Genomic DNA, 25,863 nt, shown 5'->3' with positions numbered 1-25,863 from the left:
GGTGCTCCCATAGTTCGGAAGTCAGTACTGGGCAGAGAAGTTGGAGAAGCGATGCCTGGCTTGTTCACTATATCCAAGTGGGGAAAAGTAATCGCAACTGATGGACACATTTATCCAGAAAAAGCATTTTTTGTTTCTAGCATTGCCTCTCTGACATCACAGATGTAAAATGACACAGACCCTTGACACAATAAGACATCCTGAATGACGTCTGTGTCATTAGTGCCACAGAAGCCCAGTCCGTTGCTATATTTAATTACACAGACCCTTGACACAATAAGACATCCTGAATGCCGTCTGTGTTATTAGTGCCACAGAAGCCCAGTCCGTTGCTATATTTAATTACACAGACCCTTGACACAATAAGACATCCTGAATGCCGTCTGTGTCATTAGTGCCACAGAAGCCCAGTCCGTTGCTATATTTAATTACACAGACCCTTGACACAATAAGACATCCTGAATGCCGTCTGTGTCATTAGTGCCACAGAAGCCCAGTCCGTTGCTATATTTAATTACACAGACCCTTGACACAATAAGACATCCTGAATGCCGTCTGTGTCATTAGTGCCACAGAAGCCCAGCCCGTTGCTATATTTAATTACACAGACCCTTGACACAATAAGACATCCTGAATGACGTCTGTGTTATTAGTGTCACAGAAGCCCAGTCCGTTGCTATATTTAATTACACAGACCCTTGACACAATAAGACATCCTGAATGCCGTCTGTGTTATTAGTGCCACAGAAGCCCAGTCCGTTGCTATATTTAATTACACAGACCCATGACACAATAAGACATCCTGAATGCCGTCTGTGTTATTAGTGTCACAGAAGCCCAGTCCGTTGCTATATTTAATTACACAGACCCTTGACACAATAAGACATCCTGAATGACGTCTGTGTCATTAGTGCCACAGAAGCCCAGTCCGTTGCTATATTTAATTACACAGACTCTTGACACAATAAGACATCCTGAATGACGTCTGTGTCATTAGTGCCACAGAAGCCCAGTCCGTTGCTATATTTAATTACACAGACCCATGACACAATAAGACATCCTGAATGCCGTCTGTGTTATTAGTGTCACAGAAGCCCAGTCCGTTGCTATATTTAATTACACAGACCCTTGACACAATAAGACATCCTGAATGACGTCTGTGTCATTAGTGCCACAGAAGCCCAGTCCGTTGCTATATTTAATTACACAGACTCTTGACACAATAAGACATCCTGAATGACGTCTGTGTCATTAGTGCCACAGAAGCCCAGTCCGTTGCTATATTTAATTACACAGACCCTTGACACAATAAGACATCCTGAATGCCGTCTGTGTTATTAGTGTCACAGAAGCCCAGTCCGTTGCTATATTTAATTACACAGACTCTTGACACAATAAGACATCCTGAATGCCGTCTGTGTTATTAGTGCCACAGAAGCCCAGTCCGTTGCTATATTTAATTACACAGACCCTTGACACAATAAGACATCCTGAATGCCGTCTGTTTTATTAGTGCCACAGAAGCCCAGTCCGTTGCTATATTTAATTACACAGACTCTTGACACAATAAGACATCCTGAATGCCGTCTGTGTTATTAGTGCCACAGAAGCCCAGTCCGTTGCTATATTTAATTACACAGACCCTTGACACAATAAGACATCCTGAATGACGTCTGTGTCATTAGTGTCACAGAAGCCCAGTCCGTTGCTATATTTAATTACACAGACCCATGACACAATAAGACATCCTGAATGCCGTCTGTGTTATTAGTGCCACAGAAGCCCAGTCCGTTGCTATATTTAATTACACAGACCCTTGACACAATAAGACATCCTGAATGACGTCTGTGTCATTAGTGCCACAGAAGCCCAGTCTGTTGCTATATTTAATTACACAGACCCTTGACACAATAAGACATCCTGAATGACGTCTGTGTCATTAGTGTCACAGAAGCCCAGTCCGTTGCTATATTTAATTACACAGACCCATGACACAATAAGACATCCTGAATGCCGTCTGTGTTATTAGTGCCACAGAAGCCCAGTCCGTTGCTATATTTAATTACACAGACCCTTGACACAATAAGACATCCTGAATGACGTCTGTGTCATTAGTGCCACAGAAGCCCAGTCTGTTGCTATATTTAATTACACAGACCCTTGACACAATAAGACATCCTGAATGCCGTCTGTGTTATTAGTGCCACAGAAGCCCAGTCCGTTGCTATATTTAATTACACAGACCCTTGACACAATAAGACATCCTGAATGCCGTCTGTGTCATTAGTGCCACAGAAGCCCAGTCCGATTCTATATTTAATATGGCTATCTTTCTTTACTTACATCGACATGTATAATGTACAGGGACAAGACTGTATGGTGAGTTGCGATAAAACCGAAATAACACCTGAAAACGTGTCCAAACACTGCATAACAACGAAATGCAGGTTAATAAACCTATAGCACAGAAATGCAAGTTGTACCATGAAATTAAGTAACATTTAACAATGTTTGAAACTCAAATAACGTCATTTCCAGATAAATTTTTTTTTATCAAAGTGCGTAGATCAGAAAAATTAAATTAATTTGTTTTATTGTGCATCTCTTATTAAACCAATTTTAAACCAGAAATGATCATTCATTTATTTTTATTGTTCTAATCATATCTGTTTTAGACCAATAAATATAAAATTGTTTAACATAAAAGTGCAGAATATAAATTTAACCCCTATTTTGGTAGAATAAGTATTAAAATACCACTTTCATAAAAATAATCTCCCATTTTAAAAACGAAATTGGACTAAAAATAAAACTATAAAATCTTGTCTCTATAATTTTTATGTAAACATGTTAGCTGATCAAAAAATATTATTTTTTAATTACAGAACAAGCTCACAAATTGTAGTGAACAGCACATATTTCTTGTCCGGCATTGTGCATTTTAACAAACAATGATCATGTATTGTTTTTTATAATAATCATTACTTGGATCTAAACTTCCACAGAAATAACACTAATTTTTTAAAAAGACGCTGTTTCATCTCAATTTTTCTTGCAACAAACAGTAAAATCATGGTCTCAAGCACAGTTGTTTTTTCTGAAGTGTTTTAAAATTGATATTATTGTATATAATTATGTAAAAATGAAATAATTAATGTAAAACATCTCTTAACAGATATAGACACATTTCTGTGTATGTTTAACTAATCAACAAGTTGGACATGTATTAGGTAAATTGCACCGCACCTTAACTTTACTTAAACTAAAAAAAAAAAAGTTTAATGTTACAAAATATTTTTAATATTATCACAATCATGCAAGAAAATAATACCAAAAAACCCCAAAAAAAGTTTACATTTCATTGTTGTAAATGAAAAAAAAAAAAAAAAAAAAGGCAGATATATATCATTGGCATGTACATATACAATTCAAAAGAATATATATTACGTTTACGTATATTGAACTCAAGTACAAACAGTGAGTATCATTCTCAACAAAAACAATATAAAAACATAACAACTAAAGACAAATATGTAGTTATTAGTGTGGAATACCATTTGAATACCATCTTGATCATACCCTTAGAATTACTGTGTGCATGATATTTATTCAAAAAAGGTTTTTTAATTCTAAGTATCGGAAGAAGAGGTATGAAAATGAAATCTCTAATAACCTCGCCACCTCACTAGGAACCCCAAAAAATGGTGATACACGAAATTCACGAAATGCGATAAAAATTATGTGGTTTACAACATTATTTGCGAGATTTCCAAAATTTTTGTGGAAACAAAGTTTTGCAAAAAAAGTTACAATTTTTTAATGTGTGTAAATCAATACCCTTTCTGAAAACCTCTCATGATGCATCATAGATTTTTAACACAAAAAACTAACTTCGATACCAAAGTATTTTTATATTCCGAAATTAGGATTTTTTCTACAATAGTGCCAATTGATAGTACTCATGGATGGCACAGATCTGAAGAAAAATTTTCTTCATGGAAAAGTCAGAAAAAAAATGGGTGTGTGTACTTATGTAAGCACGTGAGAAGTTATACTTCTTTACTTTGGCATCATTTAAAAATAGTTTTTAATTGCATGCAAATAATTAATTACAATAAAATAATAAAAGGGCTGGAAAAAATTAGTCAACACAGTCAATAAAGTTCAGTTTAAATTTGAAAATTTAAATAAATAAAATTTAGAGAATAATAAATATGTATGACATAATTTGTACTAAATATTATAAGATTCTTAATTTTAAATTATTATTATAGATTATTTAATATTTTAAAAGAAAATAAATAAAATTAATAATAAATTTAAAAATTTAATTTAAGTTTATTAATTTTTTAAATATTTATTATTTTCTTAATTTTATATTTACTTTTCATTTTCATCAAAAAGTTTTCATTAAATTTGTTCATTTATTTTTATAAATATTTATTATTTATTCAATTTAATAATAAATATTAAAATTTAATATTTTAATTTGATGTTCATTTTAATTTTAATCACAAATTTTTTATAAAATGTTTTATTACATGTATTTCTTTATTTTGTAAATATTAAATAATCAATTATAAATATTTAACATTAATAATTTAATAATATTTTGTTTTAATTATATTAAATAATAATATTTTAATTTATATCAATGAATAATACATACGGATAGTTCACCTCAATTACATTGGATTACTTAAAAATTATAAAGGCACAATTTTTTTTACTAATTTTTACGAATAGTAAATAATATTAATCAAAATATTTAATTTAAATCACTACTGAATATAATTTATTAGCAAATTTATAATTCGCACTTGTATGAAACTAAAACACTTGTTGTGAATGTAGAAACTAGAAACATGTAGATAAATATTATAAATATGAAAACAGTGATCAGAGGCAACGAGCGTGCCAACATGTGCGACTAATAAAGGGTCTATTTATATTTAGTTGGTAGATTTTTTATTTTTTTTCGAGACTTAATGAGCGGTTTAGCAGGCAGCTTCAACCTGTTAATTTTGTGTTACAGTGATGTGCGCGCATGTTAAAATTTCTCTCTCATCATTTTTTCATAACGCGCCTAAAGAAGTATAACTTCAAAAAAAGGAAGCAAATATTAATACTGAACAAACCTATCTTATTTGTTTATGCTTAGCATTTTATTAATTTTATATTTTAGATAGCCAAGATAAAAACTGTTCATACCTAATATAAATGTTATCATACCCTGAATTTTAAATATATATTGTGTTCTCTCTTTGTTTACATTTGATTTAAATATTGTGCACCTGTTTATGCCAGATTATAGGAGTAAGTGAGCTGCTTTATTAAGTAATTACCAACTATTTGTCTTCAGGATTCAACAGTAAACTGTATGTTAATTTGTTGGTTGAATTTCACATTGGCTGTAGACATTTAGAACCTAATTATTTCAAGAGATTTTTGGGGATGATTTCTGTTACCTTACACTGTTGATATAAAATAAATAATGCTACACTTGATGCATAGAGGCTAAAGACTACAAAATAAATAATAAAGGCAAAAATGAACATTTTATACCAACTTTCGGAAATTACGTTAAAATAATTACACTGGTTTTTCACTTCGCTTCTAGGTTTTTACACAGCTTTTGTAGAATTTTGGGACCACAACTCTGGTTTGCTGGATGCTTTCCAACAAGCAAGCTAACCACTCTCTAAATGGTTACTTAAGGTTGTAAGTCACACCACATTTTACATTTTGTTTTGCATAAAGAACTACCCCACATCATCACTTGTACCTAGAATTTACCCTGTACCTCAACATCCCAGCTCGTTGCGAGTATAGGTCTGGCTAATCCGTGGACTAACAATGGAAATGGAATGCAGAATGATTTCTTTTCTTCTGCACGGGGGCAACCTACCCCTTACAACCTGCCGACAGAAACTGTCAAAATTCAGCTGATGTAGGCAAGGCTGTGTGTGATTCTTTAAAATGGTACACCAACACACACAGTCACACACACAAACCTTTTTTCTAATAAAAAATTTAAAAAAAAATAAAATTAAAAATTAAGTTCTTTTAGCCAACAGCCGAATAATGCACCACAACCCTGTACAACTTATGTATGCAAAATTTCAACACATTCGGACGTCGAAAAGTGGGTAAAAACTGGATGGAAAGATTTTATTACATAGTCCATTCGTTCATACATACAGGTCAAGCTAATAAAAGATTGGTAAAAAAAGGGGATTACAACCTGCCATCGTGAATTGCAGAACATTTTTTCCACAGCCTGACCAGTTTTCATATTACTGTAAATGTTTTGACTTGACTATGCACCTAGTTTATGGGTGTTTGCTGAAGCCAACATTTGTGACCTGGGGTAACTGTTGTGACACTTTAAATCACCCTCGCAAAACAATCGGTTAGGTCCTTCTGGTGTATGTCACGCTCAGATTGCAGTACAGGCAAATTGTGTCCGCTGTTGCCCGAATAATATTACCAAACATGTTAACATTTTAAATCTTATCTTGTATTCCATCATTAATTATAATAAGCTTTGTTTTTTATTATGCTATTTTTTTTTTTAAATATTTCTAAGACTATAAAATAGTGTTTAAACAGTATTATTACAGCTGTATACATTCTGAAAGAAGAAAAAAAATAATTCAATTGCTAATCACCAGCTGTTATTTCACAGGAGAAACTATTTGTAGTAGTCAGTCGCTATTAATAGCAAGGCATCCCATGTGCTATGCTCAAACACAGCCAAAATTTTCAATACTACATTACATAAAAATTTGACAAAAATGGCTGAAACCAAGATGGAGTCTTTCAGTTAAGTCTCCTTAGAAGTGAAAAATTGAATATTATCAGATGATCTTGATAAAAAAAAATATATCTATATACCTCCAGAATTTTCATCATAATTATTCTTTAAAAATAAATTTTTCAAATTCATTTTAAAATACTTTTCTTTAAATTAAAAAGGTGAGACTAAAACTTCTGTGCTCGATCTTTGTGGTGTACACCTGGCAACAGAGCACAGTGAAACAAGGACAGCTAATGGCAGATAGCATTGGAAAGAGACAATAAATTCCCTTTTAAAAGGTAATCAACAAACTAAGGATGAAACAAGCTTACAGTATATACATATGTATCCGATTTTAATGACGTGTAAAAACTTGGGAATTTATTTGCACCTTTTTTTAGCACATAATTTGGATAAAAATTTCAAAATTGCAATCACAGCAGAAAATTCAAAATCCATAAATTGTGGAACCAACGCTCCTTCATTTTTAGCCGACGTGAAGCAGTGATTTAATGCATGGCATACTAGTAATGAAACACCAAGCACTTATTGCAATTTAAGTCAGACATACACAGAGTTAAGGGAGTTTATTGCGAGTCGCATCAGCTTTTCGACAGTTCTGTCGGCAAACAAGCCGTTCAGTCTCAACACTTCCCCGGTCAGCAGCCGGCGTGCGCGGTCCACCTCCAGGGATGGACACGGCGAGGGAAGCCGTGCCAGCTACTGCTTCCGGACGAAGTGGGCGTACAGTCCCAGGATGGGGCAGCCAGTGCCTTCGTCGGTCGAGGTCGTGGCGGACGGAGCTATGTCGAGGTGAGTGTACTTCAGCGGCCGGTCTGAGTCCAGGCCGTGCTGTGTCCGAGCGGGCGGGGAAAAAAAAAAATAACCAGTGGAAATTGGACTTTCATAAACAATGCAGAACTCAAATACTTCGACTTTCATAAACAACGCCAAACTCAATAATTCTGCACTATGCTGTAAACATAACCAGGTTGATGCTTTTACGATGACATACAAGTAAGAAGTGAATTTACTCACTTCTAGACCAACTTTATTTTTACACTTATTGTACTTTGAAAATAAGGTGCTTCTTACAATAAATTGCATTCTCAATTCGTCAACATTTATTTGACGCTACGGTGCACCTTTGTTGCAACTTTTGAAGTCAAGCGCATCTTTAACGGGTCGTCTTAAAATTGACAAGTGTCTTAAATTTGAGTACAAACAATATAGAGAAACACCCATGAAAAGAGAGGATTGAATGAAATGGTTTGGTCGTAAGTGGCGGAAGGAAATTGAGGAACTGTGAAAGGAGTTGATAGACTTGGAAATATAAGGTATAAAGACTTTTCAAAATGACCGAGAGAGACATGGATAAAGGGAGTGTGAAGAAGTGTGCGGATGTTGGGTTGAACATGGGTAATTTTGGGCTGGATATCATTTTTAAGTGATTATAAAGTATGAACATTTTGTTTATATCATAAATGTCTTGAAAGGTTAACCGTTCAGCATTAATAACATCACTAACTGAGAAGAATCTGTGGATGCTGCTTAATCTACACAGATTCAACCTTGCATGCACTTGTGCATGTCACAGAGCGGTTATCAACACCATAGCACTACCGTCTCTCAAATCTCATCCACACACACACACACACACTGCCTACGTCACGCCCTAAACATAAGCATTTGCTGGGACCATGCACTTCACAGATGACTCTATAGACATACGTCAAGACCCCTATGACATCATTGTTTACTGACATATATGAGACAGCTTGCTGATCAATTCTTTGATTCACACTACACATACTTGGTTATATTGGAAGAATTAACATGTTTCTTTGCCTGAACATTACACCAGATACTGTCAAGTCCAAAATGTTCATTGCAGCTGGGCTTGTCTACAAGAAAAGAAGTTACACTTCATCCCAGAAGACTTTGGATTATTTTTTTTATTTAAACAGCTGGGTTCTGTGTTCCGTAAGTGCAGCGGATTTATTCTTTCCCTTTCCCACCCTACTGTTATGTTTTTACAAAAAAAATATAAGCGTCAAAAGTATCTGGGTTATCAAGGTACTACGATTGTGCGAGTGCCACGATTATGCGATAAAAGAGGGTAAATTATGGTAACAGTTTTTATAGAAGGTTATCATTACATAGGACAACAGAAAACTGGTGTAAAGCACAGTAGATTTTAAAAACAATGAGTGTAATATATTGAATAACACAATAAGGATCACAAAACCGTTAATTTCGACACAACATATTTTTCTGCGTACAAGTCGGGAGCTTGATGGAAGTATGCAGAACTTATAGCTGCTGTTCCTCTTAAATGACACGTCGTCTTATGTGATGGCAATCTTAAGTCACTGTTGCACAAATAAGAATGGGCAAGAGCTTTTTTTTTTTTTAATTAATTTATAACTTGAACTAATTTTTACCCTTGTATCCAAAATTATTATAACCTTCACATGTTGGTTTTCTTTGTTTGTAATGCTTTACTTTATGATTCTGTTGAACAGAATTCCATTTAAAAACATTATAACAAATTTCCCCTCTTTTGTTTATAAAACTGCCGGTCACCAAATATTAAGTAAACAGATTCTCCAATATTTTAGAGAGCCACAACATGTATTTTCTCTGTATCTGCATGGAATTTTGAAATGTTAAAAAAAGGAGAGAAAATCAAAATATTTTATTCACAAATGAACATAAAGTCTTAAAAATAAAGGCTACTTAGGGGAAAAAAAGTATAAAATACGGTAGTCATTAGTAGAGCTCTACTGATAAAACAAACTAATCTATTTTAATTAATTAATTATTAAAATAATAAAAAACACCTGGGCAAGTGCGGTGGCAGGTGTTGATACAGCAGGGTACAGGTAGCATTTTCACGACGTGCGTTTCGACTGTGCAGTTTGATTTTGTTCGGCATTTTTTTGTTTGCGCTGTGGCAAGAGCTGTAGGAGCCGTAGAATGCGGCTCGCGAGCTCACTCCAGACCCAGTGCAACTGCGGTGCCGTGAAGGGCAACCCACAGAGAGCGCGAGGCCAACGGGAAAGGGGTCGTCCATTAATCACGTGATGTTTTTTTTAGCAAATTTTTAATCCACCCTCCCCCCTAGTGATTTGTGGTAAGGTTTTAGACTTACACCCCCCCCCCCCCCCCAAAAAAAAAAATCACGTGTATTTTTTCGGTACAAAATATTTTTAAAAATTTCAGAATATTATCTTTAAATATAGGTATAATCTAATTTAATTCTGGAAAATTAAGCACAGCATGTATATTCGGCGCCAAAATCACAGTCTTACTGGCGACTGGCAAGCCAAGCCGGGCGGGGATATTGTTGCCTGGCTACGGCGAGTCAAGGTTTAGCAGAAATCGCGTGAAAAAATAAACACACGTGATGTGTCTCTACACCCCTCCTCCCCCCTTGTGATATATCGTGATTTTTTTTCCGAAACCCCCCCCCCCTCCCCCCTGTTCGAGCCTCACGTGATTGATGGACGATCCCAAACGAAGGGGGGAAAGCGACACGTACCTCGTCCAGCCCCGACGCCAGGACCAGGAAGGTGCCCGCCCCCTGATGGCCCCGCGACAGCTTGGTCGCCGACTTGTTGTCCAGCTGCAGCACGTCAACGCCCTCGTTGCCTGCCAACACGACAAGACACTCGCCGTCGCCCGCGCTCCTCGGCCAGAGACGTAACATAGACTAGTTTCCATCATCATGGGCGCCCCTTCACCTTTTTTTTCCTTTCAAACCAACCAAACCCGAAAAATTCTCGACAACACCTCTTATCGCCACCAAAATTTTAATTCCAATATTCCAAGTTTTTTGATTCAACTTAGTGTGTGAAAAAATGCCAGTTTTTTTTTTTTAATATTTGACGTTATACACACATGTACATTTCAATACAAATAATTCAGTTCATATTTTTTTTGTTTTTGTTTTTTAACAATCTGATATTCAAGTATATACATATTTATTGCAAGAATTACTACTCTGCCACTTAAACACCCCCCCCCCCCCCGCCCCCTTGGTTACGTCCCTGATCTCAGCCGTTATCGGGCAGCAGGCAAGCAGGACTTTCCTACGGGCTAGCAACGATCGTAAAGTAGGAATCAAAATTGCAATAAACTCGAAAAACATTGCGAACTGTTACGTTCTTAAGTCAAAATGTGATTTTCTAAAATTTTTTTCTGTAAATTTCATTAATTTCTACAAACGTAAACGAACGTTACATTTCCGACTATGCTCAAGTTTTTGTACCTCTTCTCCCTAACATCAAGAAGCATCAGGACTGGAACAGCTTAGTTGAAAAACTACACGCTCTGCATCTAAACTGTCTAAACTGTGTTACTTCGCTGTTGTTTTTCTTTACGACATTTAAAGGGTCGGTCGTAAGCAATGTTGAAGTGTTATCTATGCTGTCTTTTGATGACTAAATTCAACAATTACAATTGCAATTTTTATGCACCTTTAGTTTTAAATGTAGTAAAATAAATCAATTACAAAACAGATTTTTAAGTTATGTTAAAGTTTAATATTTTTTAAAAAAAACTCTGTATTATCAGGACTAACCATAAGTGATGACTAATTTCCCACTGTTATTAATTTCTACCAGTAATTTTGTCACAGTGGTTTTTCAAATACAGTAAAACCTTGTTTTTCCAGCCCTCGACCCTTCGTTGATCAGGATCTCCGGACTATCCGTTATATCAGATTTGTAGACATTTTATTTAATGTACATATAAAATTTTTTTTGACTATGTTAGCAAGAATGTAACTGTAAGTACTCCAAATATTCACTTTTCAGTTTGATTCAATGTACACTTCCTGCATAGATGGTAGAACTACGGTAATAAAATGATTTTTGTTGAGTTTAAGAAAGCATATCAGCTGACAAACATAAAGGCGTGGTCTGTACGAATATCAGATTTTTTAGTCCGTATTAAATACGAATATCAAATTACGTATTCTTGAATAGTAATTTTTTCTTTTCACATATAAAAAATACATATTGAAAGAAAAGGTGAATGTGTAGTGTAGTGACTTATGGGAAATTAGATAACTAATACTAAAAAGAAAGGTTGGTTAGGTTAAGCTGGCTACAATTACTATTGGTAAAATTTTGTTGAAATATTCAAATTTTGAAAAGAAAATACAATTAATTTATTTTTCATAGTACGTAATAAATATATGATCTGCATAAAAAAAAAACAAATATGTAAGCCAATTGCAGTATGTGCGAAGAAACTTCGAGGGTGAGATTAAAAAGAATGTACAGTGAGCAGGTTTAATCTATAGTTAAATATGACGTATGTCTAAAAAAAAATTTAAAAAATTGTTTGTTTGAATTTTTTTTCACTGTGTGAAAATAAATCAATATTTTTGTATCAACATACTATCATTTATGGATTTTTTTTTTTCGGGGGAGGGAGGGGGGGGGGGGGCCCTTGTTTAAACTTAAGTTTAGGAACACTGCTTTGTTTTTTCCTCTTTTTTTTCCTGTCCAGTGTTGGTAAAAGAGGCACCCACCGTGGCCCGAGTAGTTCTTGACGTCCTCCCGCCGCAGGGTGCTGATCTCGAACATGTCCCCCAGACTCTCGCCGCGTTCCTGCAGCTTCTGGGCCGTCTTCAGCTGCCTCGCCGGCCCGTTGTCCATCGCTATCTGCACACGCAACCAGCCTTCGCACACTTATATACATACATACATACATACATACATACATACATACATACATACACACACACACACACATATACACACACACATATACAGTAGAACCCCTGTCATACACTTTTCAACGGAGGGCACAAAAATGGTGTATGATGCGGGAAAGTGTATGAAAAGGGAATAGCAATAATGAAATTTTTTTCCAATCCAGCATATCAGCACAGTGCCAGATTAAACATAAATATATATGTGTAAATAATTGCATTATATTAATGAATGATATGAATTCATCATTATATTATACATATAATAAAACCACCAGAAATGTAAAATACAGTCCATAATCAAGTAAAGCTGACATGAGAAACAGTGGCCTTAAAAAATGTTATGAAGTCCTTTCTTGGAGGGGGGGAAAAGTCACCAAGACTAAATTAGAAATTTAAAAAATTAGGCTATTGTAAAAAAAAAATCAGAAATTTTTGCTTGTTTTTTACATTTTACAAACAACTTTATGCAACAGAACAATTTTCAATAAAATTTTAACTTGAGAAACGTAAAATTCAAAACAATCCAATCGTAAAAAAACAATAACAAACGGATATATTCAGTTCAAAGATAAACGACTGCACAAAATATGAGATCCGTGCCTTGGTAAAGCACGTGCACCATTTTCATGATAATTTCTTGTTTGCGCCACTAGTCTCGCTTGGTGCTGGCCATAGATGCTACTAGCGAAGTGCACAGTCTTCCTGATACTATCCATATCTATGGTGTGATAGTTATTGGCTGTATCCAAATACTGGCCTAATGGATCCCTTAGCTAAGGGATCCACTAAAAATGCATCGTAGTGGACGCGGCCATCTTTGTGTTGAATCCGAATTCTCACAAGGGATGCCGATGCACCCCTTCACGCATCCACTAATTCGAGATTTCTAGGGATGCGACACTCGCATCCACTAACGCGTCCCTACATCCATTAGCTTTGGAATCGGGTTTTATTTTGTTTGTGTATAAAATTACTTCAGATTTTCAGCATAAGATTTGTTTAAAACATTATAAGCGAAAGTGATAGGTAACTTAAACAGAGACAAATTAAGACGTTAATAAATATAATAAAAATACAAATTTAAACTTAAAGGATAATTCAAAACTCATAAGTATTTATAAAGTTTACAATTTATAAAATGTATTTTAATTGAATCGCTAACATGTATAACATACACGTTACATTATTTTTTAATTGGTAGGTATTTATTATTTACGTTTTGCTGAATATTCGTAGATATCCCTACACAAAATGGCTGCGTAAACATTAGTACGACTGGCAGTCAACAGGTGGTGCTAGCAGTAAAAGTATTCGGATACTATCCATCCATTAGAAATGCGTCCTCTACATTGTGGCTGCATTTGCTAAGGGATGTAGGGATGTGTGTGCTAAGGACGCATCCCTATGTATTCGGATACAGCCATTTTCTTTCGTTTGCAAATGTAAACAATGATCGTTTTTCAAAATAAAAGCATTAAAACTGAGTTTATAAGGAGGAATATAAAAATTTTTTGTGGATTTTAGGACTTTTCCGCTTCGTAAAAACGTATGAAACGGGAAATTAATGGTTTTATAAGTGTATGTTCCGGGAAAGTAAACCATTGTAAATATACTACTTTCGGCGGGACCGAAATTTATCGGCGTATGACACGGGAAAATGTATGAAACGGGAACGTATCATCGAGGTTCTACTGTATATATAGTTTTGCTTTTTAAGATAACTATTGATTTTTTTTTTCTGCACATGAAGCCATCATTGGCTTACAATTTACCAGAAGAATTTTCAATACCAGCCGATGCAAACATTGGCACCTGCTTTTGTTCACATATGGTACTTCAACATATATATACACACACACACACTTGACTTAAAACCATTGAATGTTGAGTGATATTCTGATGCAGAACGTATTCAATAACTGCCATGATTCATGACATTTACTGACCGTTCTAGTGACGAATAAGTCATTCAATGGTGGATTCAAAGGTTCTCTAGTGTGCGGATTACATGCTAGCGCTACATCCATATTTAGTCTATGCTCCCAACCCACAAGCTGTTAATCTAAACAGATGCTACCCTGCAGCGTACTCACTCAAAAATAGACACTTATTGCATACTGCGCACGCACAGGGACATCGTGAGAAACAGAGAGCTCCTAATATAAGATTTTTAAAACAAACACAATTTAAATTTAAAAAAAATAGGTTTGCAGTAAATTCTAACAAATTATTAATTTAGTCCAACTATTAAAAACAATCTCGAAACTCAACTGAGACCTCCCCCCACCCACTACTCACCCTCTCGACAGCCTTGACTACATACCAGAGCAACCCCAGGCAACACAAGGACATTAGAGCACAACTATGGACTTCACCCGGCAGCGCTGTGGAGAGAGGGCGTAACAGGGTCGATTCAGTGCTGCCACAACACGTAAAGAACACCATGGAAACATCAACCACGATGACAAGAGTGTTCCCCCTGCAGTACCCAAGGTGCACCAGTTATTCGGCACGCTGCGAACACAGAGCACATCTGACACTCACCGTGTAGCCCTTCCCGACGGAGCGCTCCGCGTGGCCGGTTAGGGTCGCGATGGTCACCAGGTGGGGCTGCGTCACACTCACCGCCATCTCCTTCGCCTGGAGCAAACGCCGGTGCGTGAACACGCGTTGCCGCAGCCCGGCTCTTGCACTCGCATGCAGCTTCGTCACACAACTCCCACACGTGACATCAGTAGCATAGCCAGGATTTGTGTATGGGGGGGGGGGGGGGTTAAGAAGCACGGTCCGCACCCCCCTATTAAAGCGGGGGGGCCCAGGGGTCCTCCCCCGGAAAAAATTGGATATTAAGGTGTAAAATAGTGCTATTTGAGCAGCTTTCGGTACTTAACTTTAAATATTGTAATGGTAAATATATTTTATTAGTTTATTAATAAAAAAATTGTTTGAGTGATGAAGTAAGAAATGAATTAATGATATTTCAATCAATCCAAGTGCCTTGTCCACGTCCCACTCAAAATCATAAATCATGCTCGAAGCTCGACAATACAACAAAAAAGGAATAAAAAGGGTTGGGTTTCGGCAGAACTGGCCTATTCCTGGAAACAATTAGCTTTAGCTTGAAGAGTTACCCAGTCACCACCTGCTTATAATTACCGCTCTGGTTAAATACAGTAGGTGTAAGATATTTGAAAACTTGGGACCCTTCACGGCGTCACAACCTTATAGCTTCTGCTCGTGACAGGGGTAAGGGGAAGGGAAGGAGAATCGGTAGGGCTCGCTTACTCTTCCCCTCCAGTGCAGTGGCCGGTGATAGCAGTAAGACACCCAGGCTTTTAGCTAACCTGCTTTCAGATAAGAAAAAAAATAATGGCTAAAATGGGGTTTAGAACCCCTAAAACCCCCCTCTGGCTACGCCCCTGCATGACACGCTATTACTGGGCTTCTGCGAAACCTCTTTTCATGACATGCATCACATTTCGAGTCCTATATAAAATTATTCACGAAAATTAAATAATTTTGATATTTAATTTAAACGTGCAGTAAAAATTTTTTTCTTCACACTCCACAGAAGTTCAACAAAAAATTATGCAAAATACAGTAGAATAATAACTGTTGTAATATATTTTGCGATACCACATTTGTATACTTTATTTATTGTTTTTTTTTTACTATGATTGAAACTTCTCAGGCATAGTAAAGTATACTTCAGCCCTACCTATTTTAATGTAGAACATGATACCGAAGTATATATTACAAACTTATATTTTAATTTCTCACTACAATAACTCTTGCAAAACCACATGTGTATTTGCACATCCAAAATGCTCATTCCCAGGCTTGTACTATAAGAATGTACAGGTCATAATTATTTCAGCACAGCCTTGCGATGTGTGTCTACATATATATATATATAAAATTAGCTCACCTACCCCCACAAATACTTTTCTTTTGTTTCTATCACTTCAATGGTTGGAAAACTAACCTTAAGGAAAAGAGCCATTTTTACATTAACGAATAAATTTTATAATTCACCTACCCAAAGAAAAAATTCCACTTAATATCGCAAATAAAACACATAATACATCTAACCCAACACAGCAAACAAAATGCACATAAAACACAACTAAACTCACAAACATTTAAAAGCCATGAAAACCACTTACATTTATTGGCTTTACGGCAATACCGTATTTACTCGTGTATAGCGCGCACCACGATTTTTGCAACTAATTCCAAAGAAAAAAAAAATTGAAATTTTTTTTTCCCCCATAAATAAATTTTACTAACATTTTGTGGTACCTGATTATTTAAATTGATGTGTGGTGATGCGTCAGGAAAATACATAAACTCTGCTGTCTAAACGGAAGATAATGAAGCGCTATATCGTCACAACTGGTACGTGGAAGGAAGGAAGGGAGGGAGGCGTGCCGCGCTACGTTGCTAAGCTGGCGCGGAGAACTTGATGACTCACCGGTGAGGAATGGAGGAAGCGAAGAAGCTGGCCGGGGGGGGGGGGTGGGGGGAGGGAACTGGTGACAACATTCTCTCTCTCTCTCTCTCTCTCTTTTTTTACTACTTCTGAGCTGGCTATCTGAAAAGGGGGGAGGTCTAAAAATAAACAAGAGACCATGATGTGCGAGCTTGCGCGCGCGCGCGTGTGTGTGTGTGTGTGTGTGTGTGTGTGTGTGTGTGAAAGAGAGGCCTTGTTGCTTGTGCGTTGTGTGGGGGCTGGCCAGAAACGTCACCCGTCACCCGGCAGTTAACGACTTCCACTCCTCCCCCCCCCCCCCCCCAAAAATTTTTTTTTCCGTGTATAGCGCGCATCCTTATTTTTTTCCTTTACTTGAGGGGAAAAAAGGGCGCGCTATACACGAGTATATACGGTAATCATTTACTGTCAATATTTATTTTATATATATTAATATTAAACCTACACAAAAATTTTTTCAATCCTCCAATTCATTCATTCGGTATCACGAAAAACGAACCATTGTGTTCCTGGTCACAACTACAATTACAACCACTTTCTTTCTCTACAATTTTTCTAATTCAATATAAATAAACACAACCTTGATATTATCTCGTGACTGCTGACTGCCTATGCAATTTTCATTCAAATGTTGTGAATGGGTACCACTTACTGCATTTAAGTATAACAAATAATTTTGAAATATTAGCAGACCCCAAATTACATCTTACATGTGACCAGAATGGAGGGCTCCATATTTTATAAAACAGATTTTTAAGATTAAATGAGGTACCGTAATTACATTTGATAACAATTAAAATAAATTCGGTTTTGGTTTTCACTGTTTATAATATGTGATTCTAAAGCAATTTCAAAAAAATACTTATAACTAGACACCTCAGTGGCACTCATTTGACACAGGATGTCAATAAGTATCGATACTTGGCATTAATATTGGCAATATAGACCTTATTCATAATTTAATTCTAAGTGAAGATGTCATCCTTTCAAAACACTACCACTTCTATCTCTTGTTTTTTTTAGTCCCTAAATGTTGCTCGGTTCCCACACCATAGTCCGTAACGCACTCAATGTCACCGACACATTTCAGAAACACGTCGTGAACTTACCTGAACACTTAAATGATTCTGCAATTGTTCAGAAATGTGTGACGAACTTAGTAATGCAAAGTGTTTGCACTCCCGGACTACGGGTTTTCTTTATGTTTTTTTTCATAACTAGAAGGTGTTTTTGTGTTGGGAAATTTGGCAGAGTAAGATGTGGTGCAACAGAATTTAGATTGAGAAGGTTGGTGTGGCCAGATGTGGTTTTTTTTTTTTTTTTTGAAAAAGATACAACAATGGTGGTGGAGAGTGATGAAGAAGCTTGGGTTTGTGTTCCGTCGTGAATAAAAAAAAAATGTCTTTGGAACTTAAAACCTGAGCATTTTGTTATTCGTGAGTGGTATCGTAAGGTGTTACTAAGAGCAACGAAATAAACAAACAGGAGGAAAAGGAAAACGGCGTCAAGGAGCCGGTACCATAGCAATGCTAGGAATCGCGAATGTTTCTTCGCTTGCGTTTGCGGTCGGGCTGAAACGAAGAACGCCGCCAACCCAAGGCTCGACTTGAACGACCCCGAAGCATTACAGTTACGTCGCCACGGCCACACAGTAAAACGTCGAGGACTTCACGGGATCCTGGCGACCACTACGGTAGCGCCCGTGGGAATCGGCGGGGAGGAGGCGACTACTCACGTGGCACAGGACGTCCGCGAGGATCATCCGGCCCTCGGCGTCGGTGTTGACTACGCGGACCCGCTTCCCGCTCCTGGCGGTGATGATCTCGTCCGCCACGTAGCACTCCGCCCCGATGTTGTTCCTGACCAGGGGCATGGCTCCCACCACCTTGACGCCTTCCGGCCGGAGCAGCGACAGCACCTGGCACACGGGGCGGTTCCCTTCACTCCGCCGGCTTCGCACTCTGGAAGATACTACTTCAACATCACACAATTAAAAAAAAACTTTTCCTGATAGTGTCCAGTCAATTTTGTTACCTTATCCCAACTTGCTGATAAACTTGGCTGGCAGGGTTCCTACTAAAACATGATAAATCAAAATTTCTAATTTTTTTTTTTTGACAATTTTAAAAATTCTCGAATCATATAAATATAAATGGTGTACATAAAGTGCAAAAACCTTTCCAACAAACTCAACAAGCATTCTTGAACAGCTGATTTTAAACAGTGCCGTTTTAAACAACAATATTTATTTTAAAAAAAATTGTTTTCACTTAACTAGGCAACCATGCAGAGTAAAAGATTTAAGTCGTGATTGATTTTGGTTTAAATCAAACAGGGATTTTTAATTTTAATCTTTTTTTTTTTTCCAAATTGAACTCATTCTGAGACAGTAAATCTTCATACTATCCATGTAATTTACAGACTTCTGTCCATATCTTAGTTTTTTTAAACTTTTACCGATATTTTAATTCCCAAGTCTGGAAATATAACAGGACCGTTTTCTAAAAATTTTCGACGTAACTGAACATCTCTCCTGGCCACGTGAACTCATGCATCCCATACAAAATATTTCTGTAGCCATAACTTAGAAACATACAAATTAGAAAACAGATGACTTATAGAAACGCATAAGATACAATTTTTCCAAGTTGTGCTTGTTCTAAGTTGTATGGTTCTGAGTTATGACAGTTATACGTTGCGTGTTTCTAAGTTACGACGTTTCTAAGTTATGCCAGTTATAAGTTGTATGGTTCTAAGTTATGACAGTTATACGTTGCGTGTTTCTAAGTAATGACGTTTCTTAGTTATGTTGTTATAGGTTGTGTGGTTCTAAGTTATGACAGTTATACGTTGCATGTTTCTAAGTTATGACATTTCTAAGTTATGCCTGTTCTAAGTTGTACGGTTCTAAGTTACGACAGTTATACATTGCGTGTTTCTAAGTTATGACGTTTCTAAGTTATCTACTATATAAAAATAAGTCGGGTTTTCCTTCCTGACGCTATAACTCCAGAACGCACGAACCGATTTCCACGGTTTTGCAGTCGTTGGAAAGGTCTCGGGCTCCGTGAGGTTTATAGCAAAGAAAATTCAGGAAAAATTCAGGACAAACCAACATTTTAAGTAGATGGCGCCGGTGCGTGATACATTGTTTGACAGCTACTCATTGTTCTCTGCTCAGTTAATTTCATGTGACAAACCGGTATTGTGTTCACTGTGAAATTGTGAAAAAAAAGAAAAAAAAATAAGTTATTCGTTTCCAAACATTTCAATTGGAAACCATCAAATCAACTACTCATTGTTCTCTGCTCAGTTAATTTCATGTGACAAACCGGTATTGTGTATACTGTGAAATTGTGAAAAAAAAAAGAAAAAAAAAAGTTATTCGTTTCCTAACATTTGCCGATTTGTAGACTCTCAATTAGCTCTTATAGAAAATGTTTTCCCAAACATTAGTGAGAATTATCAGAATTATGCTTGGTTAAGTCAACGAGCAATTCTTGCCGCAAAGAATAATGATGTACACGCACTGAATTTCACCATTCAATCAAAAATTTCTGGCGATTTGGTGACATACAAATCCGTTGATTCCATAACAAATCTCGATGATGTAGTAAATTATCCAACGGAGTTTTTGAACTCTCTGGAGTTACCAGGATTTCCACCACATAACTTGCTACTCAAAGTTGGTACAGTTATTATGATATTGCGTAATTTTAATCCACCGCGACTTTGCAACGGTACTCGACTTTCGGTAAAAAGACTTATGCTGAATTTGATTGAGGCAACCATTATTAACGGAAAGTACGCAGGTTAAAATGTATGTATTCCTCGAATACCAATGATTCCGACTGATCTTCCGTTTGACTTCAAACGATTGCAATTTCCAGTTCGCCTTGCGTTCGCAATGACAATTAACAAGTCGCAAGGCCAATCGCTTAGTGTTTGCGGAATAAATTTAGAAAATCATTGTTTTTCACATGGGCAGTTATACGTTGCGTGTTCACGAGTTGGGAAACCATCCGCTTTGTTTGTGTTAACGTCAGACCAAAAAACAAAAAATGTGGTTTACCAAAGAGCACTTCAATGAAACGGATAATTTGCGGACACGTATAACGCTTCGATTCAGTATTTACTTTGGATTCACTTTCATTTACTTAGAGAAGTTCAACTACATAACACTTCATTTTTGTTATCAAAATGAATTCATTACTTTTGTGAAATGAAATAAAAATTTTCCTTTTCAAATATAAAACAAAAAAAATTTTTTTTTCATCTTTTAATCACCAAACGAAATGTTACATAAAACGAAGCTATCTGGTGGCGAAACGGAGTTCGCCGGGTTTGCTAGTGTTGTTATAAGTTTTTTTCCCCAATATGCGAGCGAATGGGGGGCGAGCGTTGCGCACCTTCATGAATCCGGCCACGGCCGCTGCCCCGCACTTGTCGCGCGACATGCCGATCATGTTGCCGGTGATCTTGATGTCCGCGCCACCCATGTCGTAGGTCACGCCCTTGCCCACCAGGTACAGCGTCTCCCGCACAGCGCCGCGCGGCTCGTACGTCAGGTAGACGATCCTGCCCTGGTAGCGCTCCACCGCTGAGGAGGAGGAAACACAACGCTGCATCATCCCTTGATCCTGATGGCACTGTCACCACTCACCACCTCTGGCTGGCTCAAAATTAGGTGATGAGTGGAACATGCAGGTTAGTAGCAGGTCACGAAAAAATTTATATGCAATTTTCAATGTATTACCTGCTTTCTTTTTATTCATGTAAAACTTCCAATATCTTTCGCACAAACAGAATGAATATTAATTATATGTACATTAAAAAAAAAAAGATAAAACACGGAGCCATCGCCCGAACAACGACCGCTCGGCCCGGTGCTCGGACAATGACTGATCTTACAGCCTTCCTTCCCTTTGTGCGGGCAGTGCCCTCGGCTAGCTGACGTTAGTTCTCAGCCAATCACGGCGCATGGCAACAAAAACTTCCACGAAATGCTTACTTCTGTACCCACGACACAGCGATTTTGTCTCTTTTTATCACACTGCCGTGACCGTGACTCACACGCCTAGCGTGTGAATCAAAGCCTCGGTCGTGGAAGAAACGAAGGAGAATTATGTCAGCTTGCCTTCCTGCACAAAGAAGCCATAAAAAAAAACCTTCAAAAATAAACTTATGCATTTTAAAAATAGAAACAATAAATCCGGTGAATTATGTTCACAATAAGTTTTGAAAGGAAAAATTTTTACATCCAACCTGAAATCTGAAAAAAAAAAATTATAACAAATTATTATTACTGGATTGCATGGGGAAGGATGTAATCTGGGTTATTACAGCATGATCCTGTGGTACATGATGCTTGCTGTTATAATATAGCACGTCGAAAGATCCTGGACACAATAAAAATATTACAATACAAACAATGCTGATACGATGATACAGTCATAACTCATTGTTAAGTCACAATTTTTTTTTTATATTCGGGATCTTTCGATGTACTAAATTAACACAGCAAGCATAATGTACCACAGGATCAACGTATTCAGGATCATGTCATTCGGATCAAGGGATAGGCTTGAATACGCAATACAAAACTTTTACCCATGCTGTTTCCTAATACATACTCCTTAAGGGATCCTTTAGCTTAAAAGAGCTTTGAAAAGTGCATTTTAAAGGGATGTCAGCCATATTTGATATTTGCCGACCTTCCCAATAGTTGCAAGATTCAGAATAACTGATGCAGCCTTTTGTGAAAGGTAGTTTCCATTGCAATGTTTGGAAATGCAGTGCTGCCAAAGACCTTTCAAAATATTTCTAATGTAAAATTAACATCGTGGAACATGCATGTGGACACCATATTTCCAGGAATTTGGTAGGTTGCTATAAAAAGTATTTTAAATATGGCACAGTAATTCACTGTTTATGTAAAACTTACATATAAAAATTAATTTAATGTATAATGCATTAAAGTCTAAAGGGGAGATATATAAAAATAAACTTAAATTTCACTTTCACATCACCAATTTTTCTGTTCACCGAGGTACATTGCACAAAAAAGAAATGTTAAAGTTGTTTACAACGGCAACAGAAGCTGCAGTGACCACGTTCACGAAGTAATGCACAATAACTAAACTTCACACCATTCGCTTTCAACTTTTTTTTTGTTCCGTCCAAAATTTTCTGATGGCTTTTGCTATTACATAAATGCAACGCTGTTGCAAACGTAAACTGCAGGAAATGCTTCGACATAAAGCAGGAAAGCAATGCATTGATGACTGTGCAGGTAAAAAAATCACGGAATTTCGTGAACACAGGTCACGTAAAAATTAGGTTCTACTGTATCTTGATATCTTGTCAGAAGTTAAATTGCCAAAAAAAAGGAAAAGTTGGGGGTTGCGGCAACCTGGATTTGTGGAGTGCTGCCTTTTCTTGGGGTGGTCAATACCCCAGGTGACAAAATTAGCTAGCTTGGGCTGATTTTGTTGGTACATCTGATTTAACTGACTTTTTCTCACTTCTGCTTGATAATTTAAAAGATGTGAATATTTTCCTGAAGAATGGCCAACTCATTTTTTTTGCCTTCGGATGTTGTGTGATAGAGATCATCGTTCGACCAGTCACGCGTCAGGAGACACACGCCGGGAACTCGGGTCGGGCCGAGGCGGGGCCCCGAGAGGGGGAGAAGCGACTCACCCCGGCTGGCTCGGTCCACGGCCGAGAACAGCGGGTACTCCTTCAGCAGCCGGCCCGCGTCCATGACCACCTCCAGCTTGACGTCCGAGCCTCGGAACACTTCCTCCACATACTCCTGGACCTTGGCGGGGCTCATCCGCTCCGGGTCGCTGGCGCCCACGTCGCGAGCCACCTTCCTGCGACACACGTCACCAGGGACGCAACTAGGAGGGGGGGGGGGGGGCAAGTGGGGCGTACGCCCCGGGCGCAAAGCTGTGGGGGGCGCCGAAATCGCCGGCTTGCATTGTAATTCATACTAATACTGGTAACCGGTAAAAAAGTTTTTTTAACTCGCATGCCAGGAACGTCCAATCTGATTTACAACATAACGTCTCAACAAATATTTAACGAACAAGTCTATGTGATCATACGGACTACTTTACGGACATGGCGGGTTCGTGCACAGAAGGTACAGTAGCACAGAAACTGTTACACGTAGGTATTGAAAGTGCTTAAATAGCACCATTTTTTCCGTGGGAGGGCCCCCCGGACCCTACCCCCCCGCTTTATCGGTGTGGTACGTGCAAAAAAAAAAGAGGGGGGGGGGGGGGAGCGCATGAACCCATTCATGCCCCCGGGGTGCCAGAGACTCTAGTTGCGGCCCTGCACGTCACAGCCGCGCGGATGACCATCACGCCGCGACGTCCACGTTGTAATCATAACGGGGGCCTCTAGTCAGGGGTGTATTTGTGTGGGTGGAGCGGGATGATAAGTGCGACGCTCGCTGGCGCTCGTTTCAGAAAACAGACACAGGTATCCTGTACGGTAAGCTGTGAGTGCCTCGAATTTTTTACATTACCCACCAGCGCGCTCGCGTTCCTCCATGTTCGACCAGCAGCGGAGAGAGCGGCTGTTGAGACAGTCCCTGCATTCCCCGCATAGATAGCGCTACCTGTCGTGAATTTCACATTCCTTTCGGAGACTTGGCGTGTTTCCAATGGCAAAAAATTGTTTGAAGAAACAGTTTAACACACGCAGTTTATCTTTCTGGTGGGAGTATTTTCAACAGTGAGTAATATTTATTATTAATTAACCAATATTGATTGATCAATGATTATTGTCATCCAGAGCATTTATTTTTAAGTGAGTAAAAGTTTTGTTAATTCATGCTTACTTAGAAAACTGTCTTCTTTCTCTCTCTTTCTCTCTGCTGTTTTACCCCCTCATGATATACTTACAAGGCGAGGTTTGAATTGCCAAAGAAGTTTCACTTCTATCAAGTGTACTCAGTTATAAGAGCTTTTTTTATTTTATATGTATATATATGTGTGTACGTAGTGTGTGTATATATGTGTGTGTATGTGTGTATATTAGCAACTGTAGAGGAGCACCACCACAACCCCTCTGTAACATTCACTGACTTTCTCACGAGAACCAAGCTCCTAAACCGAGTGCAAGATGTCCTGTTGTCCACCCTCGGAGCTCGATGGAACTAGTGCCGTGCACTCACCTGCCACACTCCAGCGCCGTCGCCAGCTTGACGATCTCCGCGCCGTCTTTGCCCCGCGTCCACACGCCCAGCTTCGAGAGCTTGGAGCTCTTCGCCGGCACGTCCTCCCTCAACTGGAGGGGCTGGCGGGCGGGAACAAGTCAGTCACACACACGCACTCGGGAAGAAGCTAACACAGGAATGTACTACTGTATTCCACAGTTAGAGACAACATTTTATGGTTTCATTTTCAGTGCAACTTCAATTTTGGAACAAGAGGATTTCGGTGCTATTGCATTTATTTTTATAAAAGCTGTTTTGTTATATTCACTCCACCAAAACAGTGGTAAAATTAATACGCTGCACTTTTAGAATAAAATAATTTTCAACAAATTGGTCTAAAACAGATAAATCCAGAACAAAAATTAATTAGCGAGCATTTTTTTTGTTTCGAATGTGACACGTTTAATCTTTAATGACGATAAAGACGAAATCCACTAGTTTTAATGACAAAATTTACTTTTTTATAACACCGTAAAATCTTGGCTCTAGGCACAGGTTTTATGGAAACTCTGTTGACTTATGACCATTATATGTACGTACCAAACACTATAGTGTCCCTCATCCTTAGATTACAATGTGTATTATTTTCCAATGCACAATATTTGTTACTA

At 37.7% G+C, this 25,863-nt stretch overlaps 1 protein-coding gene across 1 annotated transcript in view; it reads right to left on the bottom strand.

Moving 5' to 3' along the window:
* Positions 1-7,139: 7,139 nt before the first annotated feature.
* The window catches only part of LOC134539035 (putative aminopeptidase W07G4.4), a 28,588-nt gene continuing 9,864 nt past the window's right edge, over positions 7,140-25,863 (bottom strand). Inside the window, exons 5-12 of the mRNA XM_063380717.1 lie at positions 25,211-25,332; positions 23,722-23,897; positions 21,429-21,619; positions 18,755-18,937; positions 15,072-15,167; positions 12,342-12,474; positions 10,344-10,453; positions 7,140-7,651 (exon numbers count right to left, since the gene is read on the bottom strand). Of these exons, the coding sequence (XP_063236787.1) occupies positions 7,520-7,651; positions 10,344-10,453; positions 12,342-12,474; positions 15,072-15,167; positions 18,755-18,937; positions 21,429-21,619; positions 23,722-23,897; positions 25,211-25,332 (1,143 nt within the window). The 3' untranslated portion in view covers positions 7,140-7,519. The remainder of the gene's footprint in view (positions 7,652-10,343; positions 10,454-12,341; positions 12,475-15,071; positions 15,168-18,754; positions 18,938-21,428; positions 21,620-23,721; positions 23,898-25,210; positions 25,333-25,863) is intronic.

Source organism: Bacillus rossius, chromosome 14 (assembly GCF_032445375.1).
Source record: "Bacillus rossius redtenbacheri isolate Brsri chromosome 14, Brsri_v3, whole genome shotgun sequence".
NCBI lineage: Eukaryota > Metazoa > Arthropoda > Insecta > Phasmatodea > Bacillidae > Bacillus > Bacillus rossius.
The sequence above is the reverse complement of the archived record's forward strand: the minus strand, read 5'-3'. Positions and strand labels throughout refer to the sequence as shown.